General features: G+C 38.9%; 1 protein-coding gene and 1 non-coding gene across 2 annotated transcripts in view; one reads left to right on the top strand and one right to left on the bottom strand.

Moving 5' to 3' along the window:
- Positions 1-71: 71 nt before the first annotated feature.
- Positions 72-26653, bottom strand: part of LOC149088788 (paired mesoderm homeobox protein 2B-like) — a 73702-nt gene continuing 47120 nt past the window's right edge. Inside the window, exons 3-4 of the mRNA XM_089253111.1 lie at positions 9484-9742; positions 72-1655 (exon numbers count right to left, since the gene is read on the bottom strand). Of these exons, the coding sequence (XP_089109237.1) occupies positions 1468-1655; positions 9484-9742 (447 nt within the window). The 3' untranslated portion in view covers positions 72-1467. The remainder of the gene's footprint in view (positions 1656-9483; positions 9743-26653) is intronic.
- On the top strand, positions 18030-18101 carry TRNAA-GGC (transfer RNA alanine (anticodon GGC)). Its single transcript has one exon. It is a non-coding gene; the product is annotated as a tRNA-Ala (tRNA).

Genomic DNA, 26653 nt, shown 5'->3' with positions numbered 1-26653 from the left:
CAAGAATTCAGAATCGTCCTTTATCGTACTTTTCTGTAACGATATTCTAGTAAAGAAATGCAAAATGTTTACCACACATTTTTATTAAAATATTCGAGTGTATTTACAACGTCATTCACACACACACGCATAAAGAGACTATGTTTTATACAATATCAATCATAAGTACAATATTTGTTGAATCTCAATATGGTTTGAACTGAACGTTAACGCAGTATATTCTGAATTCCTTTTCGGGTGAATTTTATATATGCAAGTAAATTATAAATTTTATGCGCAACAAAATGATGATTTGCAACATTTATTCAAGAATTTTATGCATGTTTTTGAATGTGAGAAATTCTGTGGATTCTATAAATTCTTTTTTTGGCTGTCGTTTTCCTTATTTATTTTTAGATTTGGCAAATTCTAGTTGAGATTCTTTGAACAAATTGAATAAGAGTAACGTTATTGAGATTGAGAAGTTATGATTAAACGTCTCAGAATTTGGAATCGGGCAGTTTTCTGAAAAAGCTGTACGAACGCTTGTGAGAATAACACGAATATGTATGTACAGATACAGTATTTAAGTTAATAACGCTGGGAGATAATCCAAGAAAATTCGGAATTTTTTTTGCTATTTTTTGATATGTGCAGAAGCTTTAGTGGGTATTTCGTCCGGAAGATGGCGTCACTGTTTGAGATTTTGATCAATGTTTGTCGTGCCACGTGGTTATTTTACACGTAACAATCTAGACCAGTGTTTCTCCACCATCGGGCTCTGACATCATTCAAAGTGGGCCGCGAGTAATTCATTGTTCCATTTCTACGCATTTATTTCTCATTAATCGTATGTATGGCCAGGCCTTTCACTCACGAAAATGAAATCAACCGGGCCGCGGGCTTTCAAAGGTTGAGAACCACTGATCTAGACATGTTTTCAAATACACACCTACGTTAGGGATGGAGAGTATCTCACGAATTCCTCAATTTACGGTCTGGTGGATTTAACAATTATACTTTTTTTTTTAATTCAATCATCTTGAATGTTAAAATAGGTTATTTTCTCAAAATCGTTGGTCGACCATGGTAAAAAACTCCAGGCGCAAATTTAGCTCAATGGCCACGCGCGTTGAAGGACCCTAGCGAAGACAAGGCAACTGACACGAAGTATCATAGCCTTTACCCGAAGAGAAGCCTCTTGTCGGGATTCAAATCCAGACCTAGTTAACTGACCATCATTCGACTTTTGGGTGGTCCCACGGTCATTTTTTCTACAATAAATGGGTGGGAAATTTTTGAATTTATCTTTTTTGTCAACCTAAATTAATCAATTTATAATTTATTTATTTTTTTTGGCACTGCTCCCGCTTTTCCGAAGGGGAAAGTCTGTAAATTCCGAGTTTCTTGAATTCGTCCAGCATAAGAAACATCAAGAAATGTTATTTTTCGTGTCCTTTTTCATCGCGAGTTCCACAGTTGGTGAAGTCAGAACATGGACGCAAGGGTCGGTTTAGTGTCTATGGCTTGTAACGGGTAAGGAACCGATCCCAGAACGCTTGGGAACGACGTGCTTGAACAAGATGAACTCAGTGACGTCAAGGGACTTATCGCAGCGATGGCCGGTTTCTGCTGGCAAGGTGAGGATGCCCATTTCAGGGAAGGGGAAACTTTTCCTACAAGAGAGGAGGGAGGAAAAGAAACAATTATTAATGATTACATTCATGTAATGAAGACGAGACATCAACATCAGACAGAATAATTATTCATACACAACACATATACAAATACAACGCCACAACAGGCAAATTGCCCAACGAGGTGGCTGACTTAAGAACATCATGGATCCCCGAACCCTTTTTTACCCTACCTACGGGCCCTACCTACTACTGCTACACCACACATGCACCCCGCCCACAACCCCCCGCGATACCCCCAACGAATCTGTACATGAGGGAATGTGCGTGTACGTGTAGTGAAACCTGACGTGAAGTTTTTGTTTCTCTGTAATGCTTGTTATGTGTAGTGCTGCCATCTGCCACCAGTTTTTCAAACTATGAGTGAAGTGTTATGATTGAATGATTTTTCGTTGTAGGACTGTTGCTCTCTGTGGCGAGACTTTTTAACGGGGAGATCGGCTCGCATTTGCGCCTTGAAGTTGGAAACCACAGAAAACCAACTTCAGCCGACCACCACTGTGGGGTTAAAAGTGTAATTATTTGGAGGTGGGTGGATTTGAATCCATGTACCACTCTTCCCATCTCTAACTCAGTATCTTACCAACCGACCACTACAGCACTCATACAGATCTAACATTTTAAATGCGCGGGATGGACTTGCCCGTATTTTGCGGTCCAGTGCAAAAACAGCTTTGTGGACATCTAAAACGTAGTTTCCCAATCATCCACTAACCATAAACACGCTGGTGCCCACCAGCGCACCAATGGGCACCCAAGAATGGACATGAAAATATTATTTCATGGCTGTAAAAAATAAAATTCAACCATAAGTTTTGACGATAGTGCCCATTGCCCGGTGAAAAAAGTTGTAGGGCTGTCGGGGCTGAATGAATGAATGCACGCCAGAACTTTGCCACTGGACTTATCCCGTTGCCGAGATCTCTTTCAGCCCAGTTTTGTGGCAGAGTCCGGAGCACTTTATTTTGTATAAAAAATAAAAAAGAGAGAGAAAAATATAAAATTTTTACAACATATTTTCCCCAGAAAATTGTGTTCTGTCACGATTAACGAATTTTGTGGTGATTACAGACGAAATGGGGTTAGGAGTTGGAGAAAAGTTTCGGGGATTCGTTAAGACGAATGAATACGCATGTTAGGATGGAGGAATGTTTTAAAAGCTATTGGCCCCCCCCCCCACCCCATGACATCTCATCTGTTATCTTACACTTGTCATATTATATACACAGGATACAAAAAAAGAAAACGAAAAAACCAAACGAAATGAGAATCTTATTGTTGGGCATTTTGCCTGTTGTGGCGTTGTATTTGTATTTGTATATTTGTATTTGATATAAAATATCCAACGGGGGAGCGAGTCATCTCGCTTAACACCTTATTGGTGAGCAAATGGGTTTGATAACTTGCGGACTAGAAGCCAGCTTCAGTTTTATTGGGTTGAGTTCACTCGCTCTCCCCGGTGGATTTGATGAAAATATACGAAATAGAATTATTGTGTGGGAGAATATATACAATTAGGGATCACCCGTGTCATCTCGCTTAGCACCTTATTCGGTGAGCAACACGAATACGACAATATGAGTACGCACGTGTGTTGTGGACATGAAATGCATGAACAACTTGAATAGAGGAAAGAAATACACATATGCATATACTATATAACTGCCAGGACGAGTCGTCTCGCTCTAAACCTATTTTGATGAGCAATGTGGTATTAGTTTAAATGGGAGATTGTCTGGAGAGAGAGCCTTAACTAAGGATCAACTTTGGCCTTGTTGTTTTGGTTGGCTCGTTCTTTCTGGCTGGTTATATTTATTAAAGAAAAAATGAGGATATATATAAAATAAAAACTACATGTAATGGTTATTAAGAAACCATTCGTGTCCTTCCGCTAGCACCCCCGCTAGAAGAGCTGAATGGAGGACACTTGTGGTTATCACATTTACATCATTGTAACGGGAATGTCATAAAAATTCTTGTTCGGGTCACGTTAGTACATGCTATATCTTGTACGTGTAATGGTTATGTATTAGTAGTGGCAGTCATGTGGATATGATTTTGTTGTTGTTTTTATCCACTTCTGTTTTTTCTCCCCCTTATTTTTGCAACATTTAAAACATTATTTTATAAATCTGGTGGACAGATTTTTTTTTGTTTTCCGTTGGCGTGTATATATCTGACAAGGCTTGTAATCTTTGCTGCTGTGTTTTTGTTTTTGATTATCTGAGTGAACCATTGTTTTTTAGTTTTCTATTGTTTTCGGAATATTTGTACATGTGTAGATGCTTTGTAAATTTGCACTCTGTGGCATAGTGAACTGGAGTACCCACCATACCGCAGGCACATTTATCTGTTCGGTTGCGTTTCCGTTCGTGTAGATATATAGGGAATGGACCGGTCCTGTGTTATGGAGATAGTCGTCTTCCTATTCTAGTTTAGTGTATTGTATGTGACAATTTCGTGCACTTTCCTAGCTGTTGTTCCTTGGTCCCAAATTGCTGCCATTTCTGGAGGGTTGCTTGTTTAAGTTGTCGCTTCAGGAGTGTTAGTGGGAAAGGGTTAGAGCTGTCGGGGCTACAGATATATATTCAGTCAAAAACTGCTAATGATACCTATAGCTATTTCTTTTAAAATATCACTGAATCATGTTTTAGTAAAAAATTATAAAAGACACTTATTCAATCTATAATTCTCTATAATAGAATTTCTATTTCTGTCACAAGTATTTTTTATAATCCACCCAGGGCCGCAACTAGATACAATTTCAGCCGTGCAAGCATGCATTGAAAAAATATGACTATCTCGTGTAATGTTGAATAATTACAAGAGGCATTTGAATATTACAAATTTAGTAACCGTACTCCCTCTACATCCGAGGTGAAAGGGCAAAAAAAAAAGTTTTTTGTTAGGAATTATTGGGATAAATTATGAGGGGGGGGGCATGACCCACAAGGGTAGAGCTGACAGGGCTCCTGCCCGGAGGCCCGGGACTCTATCCTTACCTTTTTTCACGTTTTAAACTAGCTGTGGAAGAGCCCCCCCCCCCTCATTTAAAATCTGGCTTGGTGTCTGCGAAGGTTTCAGCCTGGGGCCTTCACGCAGGATGTAGGGGCTATGGTGGGAATAGACAGGAGGCGCAAAAATCAGAGATCCCAGATAGAGATTTTTGTCTCTCAGCCGCCCCCTGATAGCTTCCATTCTTGTTTTTGGTATTTACGGTCAAAGGTCCTGACTATTTATTCTCTCAAGTTTTCTCAACATCGTGGTATGACTCAAAAGAGTGATGTCAAATGTGAATTCTCACTGTGTTAAGTTTTTAAAAATTTTGGAGTCTTAATTAAAGTCTTCGCTGCCGCCCCTTACAACCTGCCGCCCGGGTGCACCGCATCCCTTGCACCCTCACTTAAGCCGCCCCTGGTCATAATATAATCAAAGTACAGTAAAACCTCGATAAGTCATCACCTCATGTTATCAAAAAATTACGACGACTTAAGCGACATTTATTAAAATATGAATTAAAATTACAACACATTGATAAAATTTATAGATTGCGAAATTACGATAGATAAGAAAAAATTGAAGTTTTTACCTTTTCAGAGCTTTTATTACTTTACTTATTGTGCTAAAATATACTGGTACACTTTGATTTATACTAGTAATTTTCAATTTAGACTAATCAGAGCGACTGTTAGATTAGTTAGCTTTTCTTCACAACATAATACTGCACATCAAATTTTACCATATACATGAAATTTAATCTTAGTGTTTTAATTCTTTATCAGTAGTTCATGAAACAACTACAAGGTAATCTTGGTAAAAATTTTCAAGGTAATCTCTCACATGCTAACTACAAGTTAATCTCGAACACAGGGTCCACTTTGAGGGACTTGTGGAGGGCCCGGGGTAGGGAAAAGTACACATTAGAAGACCTCAACTTTGGATAAAATGTCTGGTTTTTCAACAAATATAATTTGTTCAAATTTGAAGCCCAAATTATTAAGGCCCATGCAAAAATCGGGTCTAGCTCGAACAGTCCCTAATGTTTCAAAAACTAAAGTTGGCAAATGAACTTCCGCAGCGTAACTTTTGTTACTCGAACTGCTCCGTTTTGGAACATAAGGCTTTTATGGTGACTTTAAGCATATGGCAATGCCGTTAACAAGATATTTTTTTAAAGGAAAAGCCATAGAAATGATCTGTTCCTCTATCTCAAACTTTTTCATGGTGACGAGTTAACCGAAATTAGCAACGAGTAAACGAGGGTTTAATAACATTGTTGTCTGTGAAAGCTGGATAGGCCTGAAGAAAAACGACGAGTTAACCGGTGTGACGACCTATTAGGGTGACGACTTAACGAGGTTTTACTGTATTTTTATCCCCTTTTTGTGGCCCTCCCCTAAGATATAGCGGCCCGTTGCAACGCACCTTTCATACCTGCCTAAGTTCGGCCCTCAAAATGCGTGTTAAAAAATACTCGTCCGATGCCTCTTACACACTTGGCTCCATAACACACCAAAGTATCCAAAGTAGAAGTAGTACCTATATGTACATACAGGAGAGCGAGGGCTTAAAGTCATATCTTTATTCACCCTTTTTTTTCTATTGATAGATTTTTCGGTACAAAATCGAAACATTTCGTAAGAAAAATTCAAACTTCGAATAAATTTATTAATATTTTTCACAATAGATTTAATAGATTACAATGACCATGCGATAAAAAATATAAAAAGGTATGCCACGGATCCTATAGCCGGTCATAACACTGACCAATAGCCATCCAAGGCATCTCTAAAACACGGTAATGTCTCGATATCCTCACAAGAAATTTCCACGAGTATATACGGTCACGGATATTGCATATGTATGTATAATATCTACAGCTTTTAGGATGATGACATCTCGGAACATCCTGTCATTGGCCTGTTGCGTACTGACCGACCGACCCCTTTCGCCGTAGAATCCAAAAAGCGTTTATACATCTCCGAAAGGAGAGGAAAGAGAACACACACACACACATCCCGACTTTAGAATACTCGTAAATAATATACACCTATATATCCTTTGCCGAATAGATTCGGAACAAGAGGAAGGTGGAACACACAACACAGCCAAAAGAGGATGACTCGGAGATGGCTGCGAAAAGGGAGGTCTGCCATTATGCCGCAGCCCTCCTGACACTAACTCAAACAAATAGCCTCGCCTGAACCATTTACGAAATTGCCTCGACCCAGCGTTTTCTGTGCTGTAGGATGGAAGGTGGTACGGTACGTCTGGAAGAGGGACCACATACATACAGACAGACACACGAGCATCATCCGTTGTCCCCAGGAATGTCATTGGTCGAGGAATCCTTACCTCGTGCATCACGTGAGCCAAAGCACGATGATGCCAAAACAACAACAAAAAACGAAAATTTAACCCTCACGAATTTTGTCTTTTTTTGTTGTTGTCCACGGATCTCTCCCGTTATTAATAACGCTTCTTGTGTCCACCACCACCACCACCACTGGACAGTGAAGAGAAAAAGAGAAAGGACACGGGACAAAAGTCCGACCCGCAATTAAGTGGATTGAAGAACCGACCCGCGGCCGTAGCGTTTTCAGTGTCCGTGCCATTTGTCATTTGGAGGACTGAACAAAAAAAGTCACAATCTCTTCGTAGTCACAAACTTTCTTTTCTTTGTTCCTCAAGGACTTTAAGTGGACAGGAATGATTACTGTACTTCCCGATATCTTTGGGTATTGAAAGACAGGGAAGAGGCTAAACTAATTTAACAATTCCTTTTCTGGTAGGAGCAATTCCTCTCTCTCCTCTCTCTCCTGAATGATAAAGTTCACTTTTTCTCTTGGATATCATCGTTTTATTTATTTTTTTTTCCTTTCTAGAACATTCCTTTAACACACACAAAAATCTTTTTTTCATTGTTGTTTTTTTGTTCTGCTCAATCTATAAGAGAGATGAGTTCGAAAGTCTTCTTCCGTTTCCTTATTAATATCTTGAAGAGAAGCTCTTAGCCTGATTGCTTCTTCTTAGATCTTTAATGGCTGGATGCTAAATTAAAGTTCAAGCAGGTAAACTTTTTTTTTTGTTTTGATGCCATGATGAAAGCATCTACTCATTGTTAATCAGACTCTCGCGCGTGTGTGTGTGTGTGTGTTCCGTGACTAAATCGCAAAAAAATGTGAATGAAAAATATTATTTTTGTTTTTAGAGATGAGTGTTATCTTTAATGGGTGGTAGTCTCATTTGTTTTGCTTTGTTGCCAGAGATATTGAGATCTATATTATTATTATTTCTCGAGAGAAATTAACTGCGTTTTTTTTAGAAATTCGTTCATTTAGTTAATACATATCCGCAAGCAGATTAAAGGAATACCAATTTGGGACCTGCTACTCGAGCGCCCTTGCCAACCTTTCTCTCCACTTCTACATGAACAAAAATCCAAACTGCAATACAACTTTGTTGGCTTTCGTTACATTGATGATCTAATCATTTTCAACAAATGCTATTTTAACAGCGTTTTCCCCAACATCTATCCTGAAGAGCTTTCTCTGAAGGAAACCACAAAAAAGACATAATAATGTTCCTGGATATTAAAAATATACAAAAACAACAATAAATGCGGAAACAGGTGTTCATGGCAAAAGACTTCGATTTTTCTGTTAACAGTTTCAGCCACACTGGCATTCAAACATCAACACCAAAATATTCAGAAAAACATTCATCTCGCAAATTTGTAGATTCAGACACATTTGTAATAATAAACAGGAATTCAATACAGCACTTCTCAATCTTTTCAAAATTGCATCCGGCAACAGTATTCCAACCGCCTTCTTCAACGACATTTCCAGGAAAATCGTCAAAACAAGTGTATCCTCATTCTTGAGGTATGTCCGGTGATTTTTTGGCTACATTTTTGGGCATTTTTCATAATATTCACAGAAATTATTGTATTCCTGTAACTTCGTATATATTTTTTCTCATGCTTCTTTGAGCTTATAATCTGAAGCTCTGTATATATTTTTCAAATATTGTATTTTTTAACATTTTTCCATTGTCTTTTTTTCGTCCAACATGTTTTTGAGAAGGCAGGCGTCGGGGAGCAAGGGTTGGAATTTTTCTTTAATGCAATTAGGCATAGCCACCCTTCAGAAACGCCTACACTTTTTGAACCCATGCATGGGGTTCCCCCTGATGACGACCCACTGCATAGGTTCTATTTCACTCTCATAAAAAATACAATTATTTTCCTTCTTCTTAAAATAATTCTTTTTTTGTATATACTTTTCACTACCTCTTCATTTTTATCTTCATTTCTCTTGCATTTTATCCTACTATATATATAGGGGCCCACAGAACATCACTTTGTCCAGAGTACCCATCATGGGTCACCCATAATGTTGAAACGATCATGCGTGAAGAATGCTCATTGAACCCCACAAGAAGAAGGCTCATTGAACTCTAGCCGTGGGCAGGGTCGCATTTAGGGAATGGCAGAGGGAAGGGACAGTCTCGTTTTTTCCCATATAAAATAATACACTTCAAAGCATAAATAGGATCAGTATCCCCAGTTCACCGTGATGCCTCTGAGAAAGGTTGGCGATGCCCCTAGGAGCTGCGACTCACACTTTGAGAAACGCTGCCATCAAGGGTTCCACGGAATAGTCTCATATACATCAAGGGTTCCGTGAAAGCTTTTAAGTTGGAAACCCCTGCACCAGAGCATAGTTTTCCTCCCATGTCATAAGGCAGAAGAGCCCTCAATAAGAGTGGTCTATGTTACGAGCTAATATAGCGAGTTACTCACCATTAATGGTCTTGTTATTATCGGATGATATCGGTGGCGTTAAGATGGACGGTTTGCTGTCCTTAGCGCAGGCCATGGACGTCACCGAGTTGTTGTTGGCAGCGTCTTTGAGGCTGGAGATGGTCGTCGTGTCTGTTGTCGTGCTGGACGCCGGCGAAGACGAAGAGGTCGTCTGAGAATTGCTCTGGTGCTGGGCTTGCTTCTGTTGGCTCAGTCGCTCTTGCTTGCGGAATTTCGCCCTACGGTTCTGGAACCACACCTAAAAAAAAAACCAACACGTAAAACTAATTATCAATACAAAGTTCTTCATTATGGTAATGAGACTTGGAATCGGGGATCGGAATCAATTTTGCAATGATTATCGGAAACCATTACTGATATTAACGCGCGATTATATTCGTGAGTTCAATTCTCTCCCGAATGTTATAACGTAATTCGTTGATTCATTCGTCTTTGGAATGTATGAAGGGGGACGGAATGAACCATTTATTAGTTGCCGAGTCTCGATGTGTTCTGGCAGCGTTCATGGCTCTCTCTCTCTCCATGTGTGTTTGGGGGATAGGGGGGGAGGAATTTAGCCTGGGATTTAATCCAATTACCGTGTATTGTCATCAAAACCAATTTAGAGCCCTTTTGCAACCGAATGAGACATCGCGTTGGTCGCGCGACTCACTCTTTCTCTCCCTCTCTCTCTCTACATCAGCAAATATTGAACATGGGAAGAAGAAAAGACCGAAACTAACCGTCACACTTTTTTTTTTCAGGGTCCATGCAACTTCATGTTCATGTAATCATCTTCATTTTTACGGCTTTGATAAAGTGAAAGTATTAACATTGGAAAAAAGCGGAAAATTCGGTGAAATTTATTGTCATAATGTCTCTTTTTGTGACACATGAAGTCAAGGACGTGTCACGTCGGAAAATTTAAAGTTTATATTCTGATGATTTTTTTAAAATAAAGTATGTTGAATTGACGTATTATTGATAATGCTTGGCTTATTTTCGCAATGAGAGTTAAGAATTGAATCGAGTCATCTGTACATGGGCTGTCCATCATGTATGTTTAAGTATGTTTATACATAGATGAGTGTCTTCAAGTAGTTACTACTTTGATTAATATCACGTTTAGTGCATCCTTGAAGAAGTTTTATTGTGTTTTTGACCCCGAAGTTAATATAATCATTAATTAACAGAAATATGAGCTGAAAAAGACCTTATGAACTAGAATTGTGTTTACACTTCCATTTTTTTTCATAATTTTAAAATAAGTTGTCGTCCATGATTTTTTTTATAACACCTATTATTTGTTGTTTCTATTGTGGATATTATTGAGCCCAAAAGCTGCATCAAAATCGAAGATTAGTGAGAATGAGGCTCTTTGTTGCTGTTTCAAATCTTCATCACGCTATTCAAAATTATGTGGACTCATTGGCGTACACAAGGGGGGGGGGGTTAGAACCCCTCTCAAGTGTCGAGATTATAGTGTTATTTTGCAGGTAAAAACATAAACCCTCCCCCTCTTGAGAAGAAAAAAATTGAAAACCCCCCCCCCTCCCTGAGAAAATTCTGCGTACGAATATGCGGGCTACTAGATTCTGCGGACTATTTTATTTTTATTGAGGCCCCCGACGTGCTATTTACATGGCCCGCTACAGCTATTAAATATTAAGCCAAATATGCCTCCAAAATGTTCAGCAGCATCCCTCAACAGTTTGTTTTAAAAAAACAACAACAACATTGTTTACATCATGTAATTAATTACATTTGTATATCATGTACTTATTATGCCGCTGTGGTGGTCGAGTGGTTATAGTGCCGGACTCGTGATGCGAGGATCCGGGTTCGAACCCCACAGTGGTGGTCGGCTGAAGTTGGTTTTCTGCGGTTCCCAACTTCAAGGTGCAAATGCGAGCCGATCTCCCCGTTAAAAAGTCTCGCCACAGAGAGCAACAGTCCTACAACGGTAAACCATTCAACCATAACACTTCACTCATAGTTAGTAAAACTGGGGGCAGATAACAGCACTACACATAACAAGCATTACACAGAAACAAACTATACGTCAGGTTGCACTACACGTACACGCACATTCCCGCATTTACCGATTCGTTGGGGGGTTCCGCGGGGGGGGGTGCATGTATGGTGTAGCAGTAGTAGGTAGGGGCTCGGGGATCCATGATGTTCTTAAGTCAGCCACCTCGTTGGGCAATTTGCCTGTTGTGGCGTTGTATTTGTATTTGTATTATCATTGATCTCTGAAGTTAGGTTTCTTAGCAATAATAATGTACCTGCAGTGAAGCAACAATTACAAAAACAATAACAACGAAGAACTGGAGAAAATGTCCAAGATGAGAAAAAATGATTTGATGATATGAAATTTATATAAGAGAGACAGCTATGGTGACCACATGATTCATGTTTTACTGGACATTTCCGTATTTTCTCGCGCTTTGGCTGTTTTCATAGAAATTATTATTTTTTTCAAAATAATGTTCCGTTTTTCAAGTGAAGCTTACTCTTGATTTTTTCTCTTTACTGGAATCAAGTTACATAATGACAAGTTACATAAGCTTCTAAAGAGGCTTTGGTAGGGCGTGGCCTAAAAAAGATTGGTAACCACTCGTCTAAAATGATGTTACGGTAAAACTCATTCACAGCTTCGAAATTGTGCGCCAATCTTTCAAATATTTTCATTTACTTTGACAGTAACAGAATGCACTGACGATAACAATCTATTTTGTGTCTACCCTGTACATATTCGTCGCATTTTTTTCTTCTTCCCAAACTCCAATCGCTTTTCCAAGATATATCAATACGAAAAAATACGGATCCATTGGAAGGACTTCGATCGCCGTTCAAGTTCATTATATCAATATTTACTCAAACCATTAACATTTCTCAATACGTGTGTATATGAGAAAAAAAAACGTACCTAGAAAGAATATTTCTGCGATTTGCATGTACTGGTATGTACTTTTCAAAAACTTTGACAGCAGCAACGAACGAACGATGATGGCAATTCCGCCTTGAGCCAAACCATGTTTGTTCAAGAGCATTTTGCTTCAAACACAGCCAATGTGTAGAAAGTGATTCTGAAAATGGCGGGGAGAGAGAGAGAGATTGGTGGCGAGAAAAGAGTAAGCGTCTATGTATGTAAGCACGCATACACATGCATGTATGTAAGCTGCTTGAGCGTTTAGCAAAGATGTAGCACTGTTTAATGAATATTTAGGGGAGTTAAACCTGCCCCGGGGTTACGCTCGGTGGTACCCATTGTACAAAGTCGGGCGTTGTTAGAAGAATATCGGTGAGGGTAAAGAGAGAGAGAGGAAGGACTGGCGTTATACAGCGGAAAAGAGCTGAACTGTACTGTACACTGAGCTGAGCTGAACGCCTAAAGGGCCTTTTCCAAGGCTCTTCTTCCTCACCCAAAGTTCCCCCCCCCCTCCTTTCACAACGCTGCTATATTTGCCAACTACTCGGAAAACTTTGTTTAATTGAGCATACGCATTCGGAAATACTGCGGGTGTACTGTATACTGTGTATATACTGCTAGGACACAGACGGGAGAGATGGGAGAAAGTGACAGGCAGGAATGATGACTTCATTTGATCAGTGTCAATAGAAGAGCACTTCCATTCCCCCCTTCCTTTCTCTTCTGTAGCATGTATTCCATTCACTTGTGACGGGAGGGAGAGAGGGGACAATACTTCCAATACATAATACATGTGCTGTATGCATGTGTATATGCTATACATGCCATGTTTGTATCACACATCATATATCTCAATCTCAATACTAGCTCCATAAAGAGTCATCAAATTTATGGTAGAATGCTCAGATTTTAACTGCCATTTTTCTTTTCCTGACTTGAATAAGGCAAGAGAGAGAGAGATTTATGATAGATGGCGTTAGGGCTGAGAGTCCATCTTTCAAGATCATCATGGTCAGATTTATTGTCCCCCCCCCCTCCACTCCCCGAAATTGTTGGGTATATTGAAGATGCGGTTCATATGAAAATTGAATATAGGACATATATGTTGGACCCATGGCCCGAGGGGCAAAACGGAGCCGTCATTTCAACATTTTCCGGGAAGGGGGCAAAGAACATGTACTCAATGTATGTGTGTGTGTATATATATATATATATATATACTATTTTTAGTGTATTTTCAAAAGCCGGGGGGGGGGGAGGCCTTACACCCAAATGATGGGCCTGAGGCAAAATGTGGCCCACGACCTCAAACCGATTTTTGTAAAAATGAACAAAGTGAGACAACTACAGGCCACTCAAATGACCCGTCGCTCAGATCCCGAGCACTTGAATGACCCCTGGCACATTTACAGATCACATGAGTGACGCTCGGCACAGTTCCAGAGAACTTAAGTAGCCCACACGACACATCCCGATCACTTTGTGCACATCTGCAGATCGGTTCAATGGCCCGTGTACAGTTTCAAATTACTGAATTGACCCGCGAAGTATTTAGATCACTTAAGTGGCCTGCAACGCATTTCCAGCTTTTTAGGCCAAAATTTTAACTCCTCACTAGAGAGCAATTTCTAAAAAAAAAAGAACTTTTAGGCCTCACATCCTGCAGCGGGGACTCTAGAACAGAATTTGTGGATCCCCATGTGTAAGACGGCACGACCCTATATTTTATTGTAGAGCATTTAGGCCAGAATTTTGTCTGCCACATCCTGGAAGAGAACTTTTTGGGCCGCAATCTCGTCCCTTGAATCCTCGAGGGGAGACAAGTTTGCGATTTTGCGCACCGCATCCTAAACTCAGTACTAATGGCCGGAATTTTTAACTCGACTTTCTGAAATGGAGCCTTTAGGCCCTCTGTAGATCAGAGGTCTCAACCTTTTTCTAGTCGCGAGCACTAACTGTACCCATCATCAAAAGAAGACCGCCCTTATGGCAAGTTTGGCTTACCAATGCATGAAATCAACATGATTTCAATCCTTCAATACAATTTGTACAAGGTGTTTACTTTGGGACGTTGATGAAGTGCTCGCGAGCATAAAATCGGACACGGGCATTGAGGTGCTCGTGTGTACTCTGGGTGCTATAGGGAGCACCGTGGTGCTTCCTATAGAATCTAGTGTAGATTCTATAGGCAGCACATAGAATATAGTGTAGATTTTTTCCTATAGAATCCAGTGTAGATTCTATAGAAAATAATTGTGTCCTCACATCCCAGAGTGGAGACTCTAGTCCAGAATTGTGTCCTCACATCTCGGAATGAAGATTCTAGTCCAGAATTGTGTCTTCAATCCCGGAGTGGAGACTCTAGTCCAGAATTGTGTCCTCACATCTCGGAATGGAGACTCTAGTCCAGAATTGTGTCCTCACATCCCGAAGTGGAGACTCTAGTCCAGAATTGCGTCCTCACATTCCGGAGTGGAGACTCTAGTCCAGAATTGTGTCCTCACATCCCGGAGTGGAGACTCTAGTCCAGAATTGTGTCCTGACATCCCGGAGTGGAGACTCTAGTCCAGAATTTTGGCCATCACATACTAGAATGGAGCTTTTGGGCAGTAATTGCATCTCGTATTTCCCCATATAGCAGCTGATATTCGTAACGCAGAGGTATCACTTCTCTCCAGTACAGGTTCTAACAGATGCGCCTAGTTTCTTTTTTTTTTCCAGAAAAACAGGGGGGGGGGGGTAGAGGTATTACGTTAATCCATCATGAATATATATCACTTGAAATGCGCAATAAACACCCGGGCAATTGTAATCCTTCATCCATCCGGAGTCTTTAATCCGGATTCATTTAACCAATGATGAACATATTTTCCATAGAGGGAGTTTAGAAACCTTTTTTTTCATATACCGATTCCACTGAATGAGGTACTGCTCCATCCTGTACTGCTTTAGGTGTTCAACCTCCTGTTCCTAATGCGACCACAAATAACAAAGAATAAAGGGGGGGGAGGGCCCAGGGCGCGCAGGCACTTCCTCAACCTGGGTTTGACCCTCGGCCCTCGTGAAGCGTAAAAACGGACACCTGCTACTGTACTGTACCGTGTTTGGTGAAGGGAGATGAAGTGAGGATAAATATACGTACACTGTATGTATATAAACGTGGGGAGGGAGAGACTGCTCATGAGTACTATGTTGAGCCAAGCGTTCATAAAAACTTATGTCAACATGTGAAACCGGGATTTATACAGTTTTTTGGGGAGAAAATACCGTTTTTTTATCTGGATTCTCCCCTTGTTACACCTGCGACCACTCCCTATAGTAAATACATAATAATGTACAGTGTATATACAGTACGTAGCTGCTGTATTATGATTGGGAATGCATCGATATATATAGGGAATTGTATTGCGTAGTTTTTAGCATTCATGATTTGATTGTTTATGGATCTATACCTGCCATTATATCTGATTTTAACTTTCAAATGTTTAATGCTTTCGTACGTCTAGTGTACATGTTACGGTAAATGTGATAAATGCGGTTATTGTACATAATAAACCGGTTATTATGCGTAATCGCCGAGCATTTTGGAAAGTTTGATAAATTTCCCTAAATTAATCACTTTTACCAGCGATTATTCAGAGTATATGATATGCAAAACATGATAATTCATACATGTGTTGTATCATTATATCGGGGTACGATGTTAAAATTTGTTATCGGGGTCCGAATATGTTCATCTCACATACTAAATTCATTTAGAATTTTTTTTTCATATTTATCAAATTTACCACCAACACTTGGTTATTATGCATAATCGCCGGTAAAAGTGATAATTTATTTTTTTAATCAAATTTACGAACGACATTTGGGTATTATGCATATTCGCGAGTAAAAGTGATCAATTTATCAAACTTACCTAGACGATTGGAAGGTATGCATAACAACCGGTTATTATGTATAATTATACATATAATTACAATTTATCACATTTACGTAACATACACACTCATGTATTTTCTTAAACAAATCAATACTCATCATTAGTCGTATTTCTCTTTAGACATGAATATATATCTTTGATTTCAGAGCCATGTACGGAACAGGGGGGCCCCAATAAATATTTTCTTGTCGTCTTAGCACCCCCTCCCCCTCTCAAACTAGGAGGTCTGGTTTTTCGAGTAAATATACAGTGAACGAAAATTTTATTAAGCGGATGTCTAGACCCCCCCTAGCCTAGAAGGTTAAATGAGCCCAGTTGTCTTTTTAGGGGTTCTATACTGGGCCGTGCCAGCATCATTACGTCCCCGGGCAAAGAGTTGTTATGGGGCTCCGTTAATTAGCTGGAAGAAAGCACAGTACAGATCCTCATCGCGTAGGCTATTTTCCGTAGGGCTCCGAGCCATGTCCAGGTGAGACCATGCATATGACTGTCGAAAATTCTACTGGATTCCGAAATTAGTTACAGAGCTTTCCGTACTATTTCTCACTTAAAATCATTTTTTCACCCGTGTTTTTCTTAACAGCTCTCTGTGAACTCATTAACCGCCTATCTTGACCTTTTATACTTGATTTTCACCCTTGGCTGCCTTAGAATATCCCAGGACCACAAGAAAGCCATTCAAAATCATTAGAATCACACGTGTCTTAAAGGTGACCATACATCTCATGAGCCTCATTTTAGGAGCCATCTTCATCAGTTATGGACATTCTTTCTCTCATAAGCATTATATATTTACTATCATTAATAGGTATTTTCATTATTACACGATATAAAATAAATTGGTGGTTGACAAAAACTCTGCTTATACATAAAAAAATTTTTTTATAAATTTATATAATTTCATATTTGCTATAAAAATATCCATCTCCCATGTTTGTGATGATCAACGATACATTATGATGTTAAACTTTCATTTACACGAAAATACATTTTAATTTACTGATTTATTGAAATTTTTATAAAAAAGTTTTACGTTTAACTCTTACAACTTTTAATTATTTTAATTTACTACTTTCGCAGTACACAAAAGTTATGAGAGTTGAACACTACTTTATAGTGAGGGGGAACAAATAATTGAATTTTATTGATCAATTAATCGATTTCAGCTTTTTGTTGCGAATAAATGCTAACAAATGCATTTTATGGCTGTACTAACAACGCCAATTCGGAAGAGACGCCAACAACAGCATAAACTTGGTGGCGACTAATGATAACGCTACCTCTCGATATAACGATAACCACCAATACAAATACAAGGCCACAACAGGCAAAACGCCAACGAGGTGGCTGTGAAAAAGATTACAACAATATTTTTTCTTGGTCAGCAATGAATGAACGCCTGGGTCTCTGCAACCGGACTTATCCCGTTGCCGAGATCTCTTCCAGCCCAGCTTCGTGGCAGAGTCTGGGACAAAGTGAGTGCACCTAACAGTCTGAGTGTGTAGCTAGTGTTGTGTCTGATATTTTTCAGTGCTGCCGTCTACACTTCAAATTGTGAGTGAAGTGTAATGATTGAATATTTATGACATGAATGTCGCTCTCCACTTGTTAATACAAGATATACAGAAGACTGGATATATATATACGCTCTAGCGAAGGAAAATGTCTATCGCCTCTGTAGCTTAGTGGTCAGAGCACTCGTCCGGCAATCGAGGGACCCGGGTTCGACTCCCGGTAGAGGCCGAGATGAGTTTTTTCCTTCCTTAAAAAATTAACATCTCAAATACTAAATATCTTCACAACATCCAGTCTTCTGTATATCTTGGATTGAATATTTGTAACGTTGCATGCCTGTTGCTCTCTGTGGCGCGACTTTTTAACGGGGAGATCGGCTCGCATTCGCGCCTTGAAGTTGGGAACCACAGAAAACCAACTTCAGCCGACCACCACTCGAACCCGCATCCTCGCGATGCGAGTCCTTCACTATGACCACTCGACCACCACAGCGGCTTTCTTGCTCAGCAGAGTATCGTTACATAGAGGTTTCACTGTATCCAAATTTAGCTTTTTTCCTACCCGTATGGAAACTTTGTTGATGAGAATCCCCGATGTCCATATTCCAGATTGATCTTTCGCCTATATTTTTCCTGATGAAACATGGTTAGCCCGTGCATTTTACCATATTTTCAGCTTTATTTCATACAATAAATTCGTTAACAAATATCCCGTTTTTATCGACGGAGCCGACAGAAATTCATAATCTTTATTCAAATTACGGATTACGGTAATTTTTATAGATAATATTATGATTATTTTTAACAGTCCAAAAATAAGAATCTTAATTATTCTCTTAATTTGGGAAACTAATATTTCATTTAATTAATAAAATCCCCTCCCGTTGGCTTCCGGCCACAGGCTATACGATCTTTCAAACTGAATACTCATTAATAATCATGGACGATAGATCGGCATTTAATAATAGAATAGTGCTAGGTGTGTTTTCGGGAGGATTTTTTTTCATTCCGATCCCGAAATTTTCATATTGTACGTTTCTGTGAATAATATCGTATCTTTAACGACGCGAAGAAGAAGGAAAAAAGTTTTCAATTTCCACGGAAACTTCATAATTAAAGTCTTAAACTTTATTTTTTTCCGTCTAAAAACAGTGAAGAAATCGATGCGCGAGGACCCGTCATTGATTTAAATTAACTTCAACAAACATCGGTTTCGTCTTTTGTAGGAGAAATAAAAATATTTTTAATCTACTTTATCGAATTAAGACGAAAAATTCCTTTGAATAAATCGAATTTGTTAACGAAAAATTGAATCGTTTGGGTTATTGAATAATTTTTTTCTCTTCTCTTTCGGAAGTGGAAATGAAATTGAAAATTAAAATTTATCGCAATTAACTTTTCCGTCATTGATATCTTTTTTTTTTTTTTTTTTCGTTTTAAGAGATGAAATATTTTGATTATGCAAATTAGGAACTTTATTCATTATAAATTTTTTTTTTTTTGCCCTTGCGAAAAATCGTTGCTTTCTTGTTGTTATAACCGACACCGGGTGTTAATTAACTTTAATTAAATTTGTGTTATCAAATCTGTTATGATTTTAATTTGGAAATATTTTTTAATTGGGTTATTGTGATTAAGGATTATTATAATTATTATTATTTCGGTATTTATGGGTGGGAATTATATCATGTTTTTTTGGGGGTTTTTTTTTCCGATATGATTTGGTTTGTAATGTTTCGATTGTCTGATGTCAAAGCTGAATAGTGAGGATAATGTGCGAAATCCGAATTCTTTTATTTATTGGCTATTGATAGAACCTAGAGCCGTATTGAGGGGTGTGCGACACGTGCGGCCTCTCAGGGCCTCGCTCCCTCACTGACAGAAACAAATTGGTTAAATTTTTTTTGCAACAATATGAAAAAAGAAGTGTCAAGATAGGTAATCTATATACATAAAATTTTTGATTAAGAAAAATAACAAATCTATATATATAAAATTGAATAAATAAATAAAATTTTTCTGTGTGTGTGTGTGCGTGCGTGCCTTTTGGGCCTCAACAATCACTTTCGGAACGTTTACTTTGGTTACCGTGGTTCCCTAGCAATGCGTTTCAGACGTGTGTATGCCTTTAGAATGGTTTGCACTTCTTTCATGCTGCCAGTGTGTATGTATAATAATTTATGCCTTTCTAATGGTTTGCCACATTTTCAATACTCCCAGCAATGAGACTTTTTGAGCAGACATCATAATCATCATCAGCATCGCTTTGAGGGTCAGGAAAAGGGTGATCCTCGTGAAATCAATGTTAAAATTGCCGATTTTACTGTAGAAATGCGGAAATTTAGTAGCATTTTCCGCCACATCAATAATTTTAAAAATTGTATAGAATTTTCGATTTTTGAATTATTGAGTTCGCTTAGAGATATGAAGCCAAGCAAATTAAATATGAAGTAATTAGCCCCGGACCTACTTTGGAGCTGGATATCCATGCAATAACATTGATTTAAACTTTTTATTCATAATCTTCTCAAGCATGAAAATTAATGTCTCCGTATTGTCTTTTAATATTCAACTGCATAAATTCATATAGTTTAGGTTGTTTTAAAATTAATTATGGGCCCGTAAAGTATATCGAAGAAATTCCACAGCTTTAACTAAACATTTTTGGGAGCAGAAACAGGCAGGAGGATAACTTGGGGGAATCGAAATACTTAGCGCCCCTTAAAAAAGGAAAAAAATATATATTCAGTTCTACGTTTATAAATCTGATTTTTAAATCTAGATTTGTTCGTTTAATGAGTCGCGCAGGGAGTCGCCATATTGGTTAACTTGGATACGGTTTGTATGTTCCTTAAAGAAAGAGGGAGATATCACGCGATCTAAAAAGCCTCACTGAAGAAAACCCGGGCAGCGCCGGGTATTATAGCCGGTCACCAATAAATACCCTTATTGGGAGAGTTAAGTAAATGCTAAAGTTATTAGTTTCGCTGGCTACTTCACCAACTCTAGCCATATTGCAATTTACTGTCATTAGTGAGTTGGTTTGGAAATGAAGGCACCATCCCCATCGGTGGTCGCCTCAAGCTCGTTAGGAAAATATCTTACCTATATTCTCGTCGGGATTGAACCTGGGACCACGACGGCAACCTTCACGGTGGTAGACAAGCATCATACCACCACACCACTCGGGCGAAGGACCCAAACATATTTGGAGGCCCCTTGTGAGCCCGATTTTATATATTTGGGGCGGGCATTAACATCCAAAAAATTTTTAAAAATACATGGGTACAAATAGAATGAGATAGTCTAATATTGAGTGTGGTTCTTAACCTTTTTTCGCTCTCCGCACCCTCAGTGTCATGTGACTTACCCTCCCGCAACCTTTTTTATCTGTTAGAAAAATGTAGGGTTTTTTTTCTGTAATTGATTACACTAATTATCCATTAACTAATTTCTATGATTTCTTTTACTCATTATTTAATGCCCTTTTTCGGCCGCGGTCAATATTTAATTTTGCCTTCATTTTATTTAATGTTTTTCTTTCGAAAATTTATTCAAAAACGAAACTAAAAAGAAAAAAAGTTACTGTCTTTAAATGTTTTTTGAGAATTGGGGGAAAAAGAAAGATTCATTGAAAATATAGTTCACTTATATACAGGGTGATTATAAAAAAACTATCCCGACATATGGGCCCCTAACTATCATACCATTCACAGAAACTGAATGAAATTTTGGCATAAGGTATTTTGAGGTATGCGCTCAAGAATGATATGGAAAACAACAGTGTCACTCTAACAGTTACGGTTACAGTGAGAAAATTTCGAAAATATCAAATGGCAACACCAAGTTTTTTGTATTGGAATGTGATCTCCGTTGTGAAAAACCCTAAATAGCGTTCGAACGGCAACTGTAGCATGAAAATCACCGGCGGTAGATAGGCTAAAAGTGAGGACAACGAATAAGGACAGAGAAGCAGCATAAAATAAAGCATTTTATTGTGTTTCACAAATTTTCCACGTGACCTTGTGGAGGACTAATCAGGCTGGGATCTCAGCCGAAGAAACGGTGTGACGAATGAAACGAACATTAATGCTCTGGTGCACGGCAAAGTCCTTTTTACTTTTTCCTTGCCTAGCGCCGGGTGCCATTCCAACGCTATTTAGTGTTTCTCAGTATGGAGATCACATTCCAATACAAAAAACTTGGTGTTGCCATTTGATATTTTCGAAATTTTCTCACTGTAACCGTAACTGTTAGAGTGACACTGTTGTTTTCCATATCATTCTTGAGCGCATACCTCAAAATACCTTATGCTAAAATTTCATTCAGTTTCTGTTTCATTCAGTTTCTGTGAATGGTATGATAGTTAGGGGCCCATATGTCCGGATAGTTTTTTTTATAATCACCCCGTATATACTGATTCCAGCCGCAACAACTATGGGAGGGGGTCATTCAAGTATTACGCCGGAATCGGGGGGCGATTTGGTGACTTTTGATGACAGGGGGGGGGGGGGTGGATGATGCTTACGTCATCAAACACCCTTTATGAAAATATGAATTACAGTCGAACCCCATTTTAACGAATACCGTTATAGCGAAAATCTTATTTTAACGAACACTTTTCTAATTCCTTAGATAAGTTTACGTAGGAACAATGCAAAAAACCTGAAATTCCTTTATAACTAAATTTCGTTATAACGAAGTTCTTCCTCCGGTCACTTGGGATTCGTTATACTGTATTCGTAATGGTATCTTACTCGGTGTGCCAAAAACGAGAAAAACTTTCCCTGGTTTGCGGGCACTTGAAGAACTAACATTCTCCTTCTTGATAAGCCCCTTACCGAGCCACTTTAGTAATCTGTAAATGTTTCGCGGATCCAAGTGATCTTGAAGTGTGTCGCGGGCCGCTTAAGTACACTGGAACTGTGTCACTCATCACTCAAGTGATCCGTAATTATGCGGCGGATCACTTAAGTAAAGTGGGAATGTCCCGCCTATTACTTCAGTGATGTAGAACTGCACTGGTGGTGGGGAGGTGAATTTAAGTACTCTAAAACTGTGACACGTCACTCAAGGGATCTCTAAATGTGCCACGGATTACTTAAGTGTTCTGGAACTGTGTCGAGAGTGATCTGTGAATGTGCCAAGGACCGTTTAAATGCTCTAGAATTGTGTCACGGGTGACTTAAACAACGGGTTTCAACTTAAACATGATTGCAGCATGAATGGAGCGTGACGTTTAGCGTTGATAAGTGCATGATCGCTCATTATGGTTCGAACAACCCACGGTTCTCTTACGAGTTGAATGGTGTCACTATCTCGGATGCAACTAGGGTCACCGATTTGGGAATTCTCATTGACGAGCGACTTAAGTTTTCTGAACATTGTTCAGCGGTTGTCAAAAAAGCGAATAGAATGCTTGGTCTCATTTTCAAAAAGGTCTCTTCGCGTTCTCCTAAAGTCATTCTTCCACTTTTTCGAGGCTTAGTTCGTCCGGGACTGGAGTATGCTGTAAGGTTTTGGAGACCATACCTACAGAGGGACATAGACTTCGTTGGAGGGGTGCAGAGAAGAGCTACGCGTGTCCTTATTGGCACACAGGGCTTGAGTTATGAAGAAAGACTTCATTTTTTGAATATGTTTACATTGGATGAACGCAGGTGTCGAGGAGATATGATCGAAGTGTTCAAAATTTTCAATGGGATGGATAGGATGGACCATGAACTTTTAGTACACCGCCAATTGACTGCTTTTACAAGGGGACACCAGTATCGATTGGTGAGGGACAATGCAAGATTATTGTGTCTGTCGCAGGGAATTTTTCTCTAATAGGGTTGTTAATAAATGGAATAGCTTACCCCCGGAGGTAGTAAATTGTAACACAATAGACACGTTTAAAAAGAAATACGGTAAACATGTTGGGGTAAATCCAGAAGCTCCATCCATTCTTAGAATAAGACAACCATAAGTATTCTTTATGGGCATTGTATAATATTTTATCATGTGTATATATTGTTTACAATTTGTGTTAATTGCATTTTTAATTGGGTTGCTGTTTTTTTGAAATATATGACATCCATATTTTTATGGGTATCTTTTTCTCAGCCACCTCGTTGGGCATTTTGCCTGTTGTGGATCTGTATTTGTATTGTACTGTAAATGTGCCGTTTAGTTCATATTTTTGCAATATTAGGTTTGAAGAGACAGGCCATATTTGGTCCGTGGGCCAAGGATTTACTATACATGGCTTACAGCAGGCATCTTCAACCTGTTGCTCACGAGCACCACGGTGTTCTTTAAAGCAACCGGAGTGCTGATGCCAGTGTTCAATTTTGATCAATTGACAATTAAATTAAATTTATATTAATATTATAATAGTTATTATTATAATTATATTATCAATAGTTTTCTATTAAATTCCTTGTACAAATTTTGTTTTAGGATTGAAATCATCTTGATTTCATGCATTCGTATGTTAAATTTACCGAAAAGGGTGCTCTTCTTTTAATGATGGATACAGGGGGAGTGCTCGCGACTAGAAAAAAGTTGAAGACCTCTGGCTTAGAGGGTGGGTCACAATGAATTTCTTAAAAATAAATTTTGATTTCTTAGCCTTCAAATAGCATTGAAATTAACAGAAATTGATTAATTATTGATTTTAATGACGTATAAAAGTATTTTCTTTTGAAATTTTAATTTTTTTTTTGAAAAATATTTTTTTGCGTTAAAAAATAAGTTTTTTATTGTCTGGGGGGGCGGGAGGGAAAGCCCTCCCATGTCCTCCCCGTACACGTCTCTGATCCCACCAATATGCGTTAGGAGGTAAGGGGGTAGAGCGGACGAAATTTTGTTGACGGGGGATTGGGTCAGAGTTTTGCTGACAAGGGAGGCCAAAAATGGGTAAAACTTCGCGGACGTAATACTTGAACGGCCCCTAAATGTGATGTTTCTTTGACACTTGACCAAGTTTTTTGATGTTTTTCCGGAGTCATGTTCACATCTAAGCACAACATTTTAATAACAGGAGATACTAATGTAAACGAAGTGAAAGAAACAAGTTCGATCGCTAATTGAAAAAGAAGCTTTTACAACGCATATTTCGCGTGATATGTTTACTGCAAGCGAAAGCCAAGAGATGTGGTGTCGGAATATTGTGGTGTGGAATGGTGTCGATTCATACATTTATAAGAATTGAAAAATCATTTCGATTTTTTTAAATAATCTCTCAGTTAGCATGTAACTTGTTTTCCATCTCACACCCCCAAAAATTCTCTCCCGCACACCTTCAATTACGAACCACTGGTCTAATGTTAAACTCCTCTCGATGCAACGATATCCTTTACTGCGATAAATCCTTCTATAACGATATTTTTGGAGACCGCTATATATAAAATGATATTTTTTTTATATTTTTCCTAAAATCATGTTGAATTTAATTTTTACTTCGTCACTTGTTTTCGTTCATCTGAAGGGGTCTAACAACTTCGATATTTTGCACTAGAGGATCACCGAAAGCTAAAGGAAGTAATCGGTATTGCTGCTTTCGGTGTAAGGCAGGAAAGTGCATTAAAGTAAACCTCTTTAAAGGGGCAATGCATCCAAGTGAATTTTATTAATAAACTAACCAATTGGAATCTTTTGCGGTGAATAAATAGATAAAAGCGCGTTTTCTGATGGTACTAACAAAGTAGATTTAGAAAATGCCAGCAAAAGCGTGAATTTGGTGGCACGTGATGACAATGTTTCTTCTCGAAACAAGACCGCAACAGGCAAAATGCCCAACGAGATGGCTGAGAAAAAGATGCCCATAACAAATATGGATGTCATATATTTCTAAAATACAGCAACCCAATTAAAATACAATCACAAAAGAAACAGTCATTTTCCGGATATTATGCTGAGGTGAGCTCGGAAAGAAAAGTCATCACGTCTCTGCCGGGACTCGAACCCAGGTCCTCTTGCATACCGGGCAAGCATGCTACCATCTACACCACTGGAGACACATGAATCTGCCTTCCTAATTTCACGCACTGTGTCGTGAGGCGCTGAAGTAGAGGCATTAGTAGCCTCTCTTAACTTCAGATGGTAGCATGCTTGCCCGGTATGCAAGAGGGCCTGGGTTCGAGTCCCGGCGGAGACGTGATGACTTTTCTTTCCGAGCTCACCGCAGCATAATATCCGGAAAATAACTGTTTCCTTGATATCTCTGGCTGAGAAAAAAGCCATCTATATCTCTACAATCACAAAAATTACAAACAATATATATGTACATGATAAAATACTCTACAATGCCCATAAAGAATACTTATGGCTGTCTTATTACAAGTATAGATAGCTTCTCGATTTACCCCAACATGTTTATCGTATTTCTTTTTAAACGTGTCAATTGTGTTACAATTTACTACCTCCGGGGGTAAGCTATTCCATTTATTAACAACCCTATTAGAGAAAAATTCCCTGCGACACCATAACCTCGCGTTGTCCCTTACCAATCGATACTGGTGTCATCTTATAAAAGCAGTCGATTGACGTTATAATAATAATTCATGGTCCATCCCATTGAAAATTTTGAACACTTTGATCATATCATTCCCAGACATCGGCGCTCTTTCAAAGAAAACATAAAACTTATTCAAAAAATCAAGTCTTTCTTCATAGCTTAAGTCCCGTGTGCCATCAAGAGCACGCGTGGCTCTTCTTTTCACCTCCTCGATCAAGTCAATGACGCTCTGCAAGTATGGTCTCCAAATCCTGGCGGCATACTCCAATCCAGGACGAACT

Source organism: Pholcus phalangioides, unplaced genomic scaffold, assembly GCF_987345545.1.
Source record: "Pholcus phalangioides strain wild (caught in Gottingen) unplaced genomic scaffold, Ppha-v1.0 ptg000003l_1, whole genome shotgun sequence".
NCBI classification, from domain to species: domain Eukaryota; kingdom Metazoa; phylum Arthropoda; class Arachnida; order Araneae; family Pholcidae; genus Pholcus; species Pholcus phalangioides.
The sequence above is the reverse complement of the archived record's forward strand: the minus strand, read 5'-3'. Positions and strand labels throughout refer to the sequence as shown.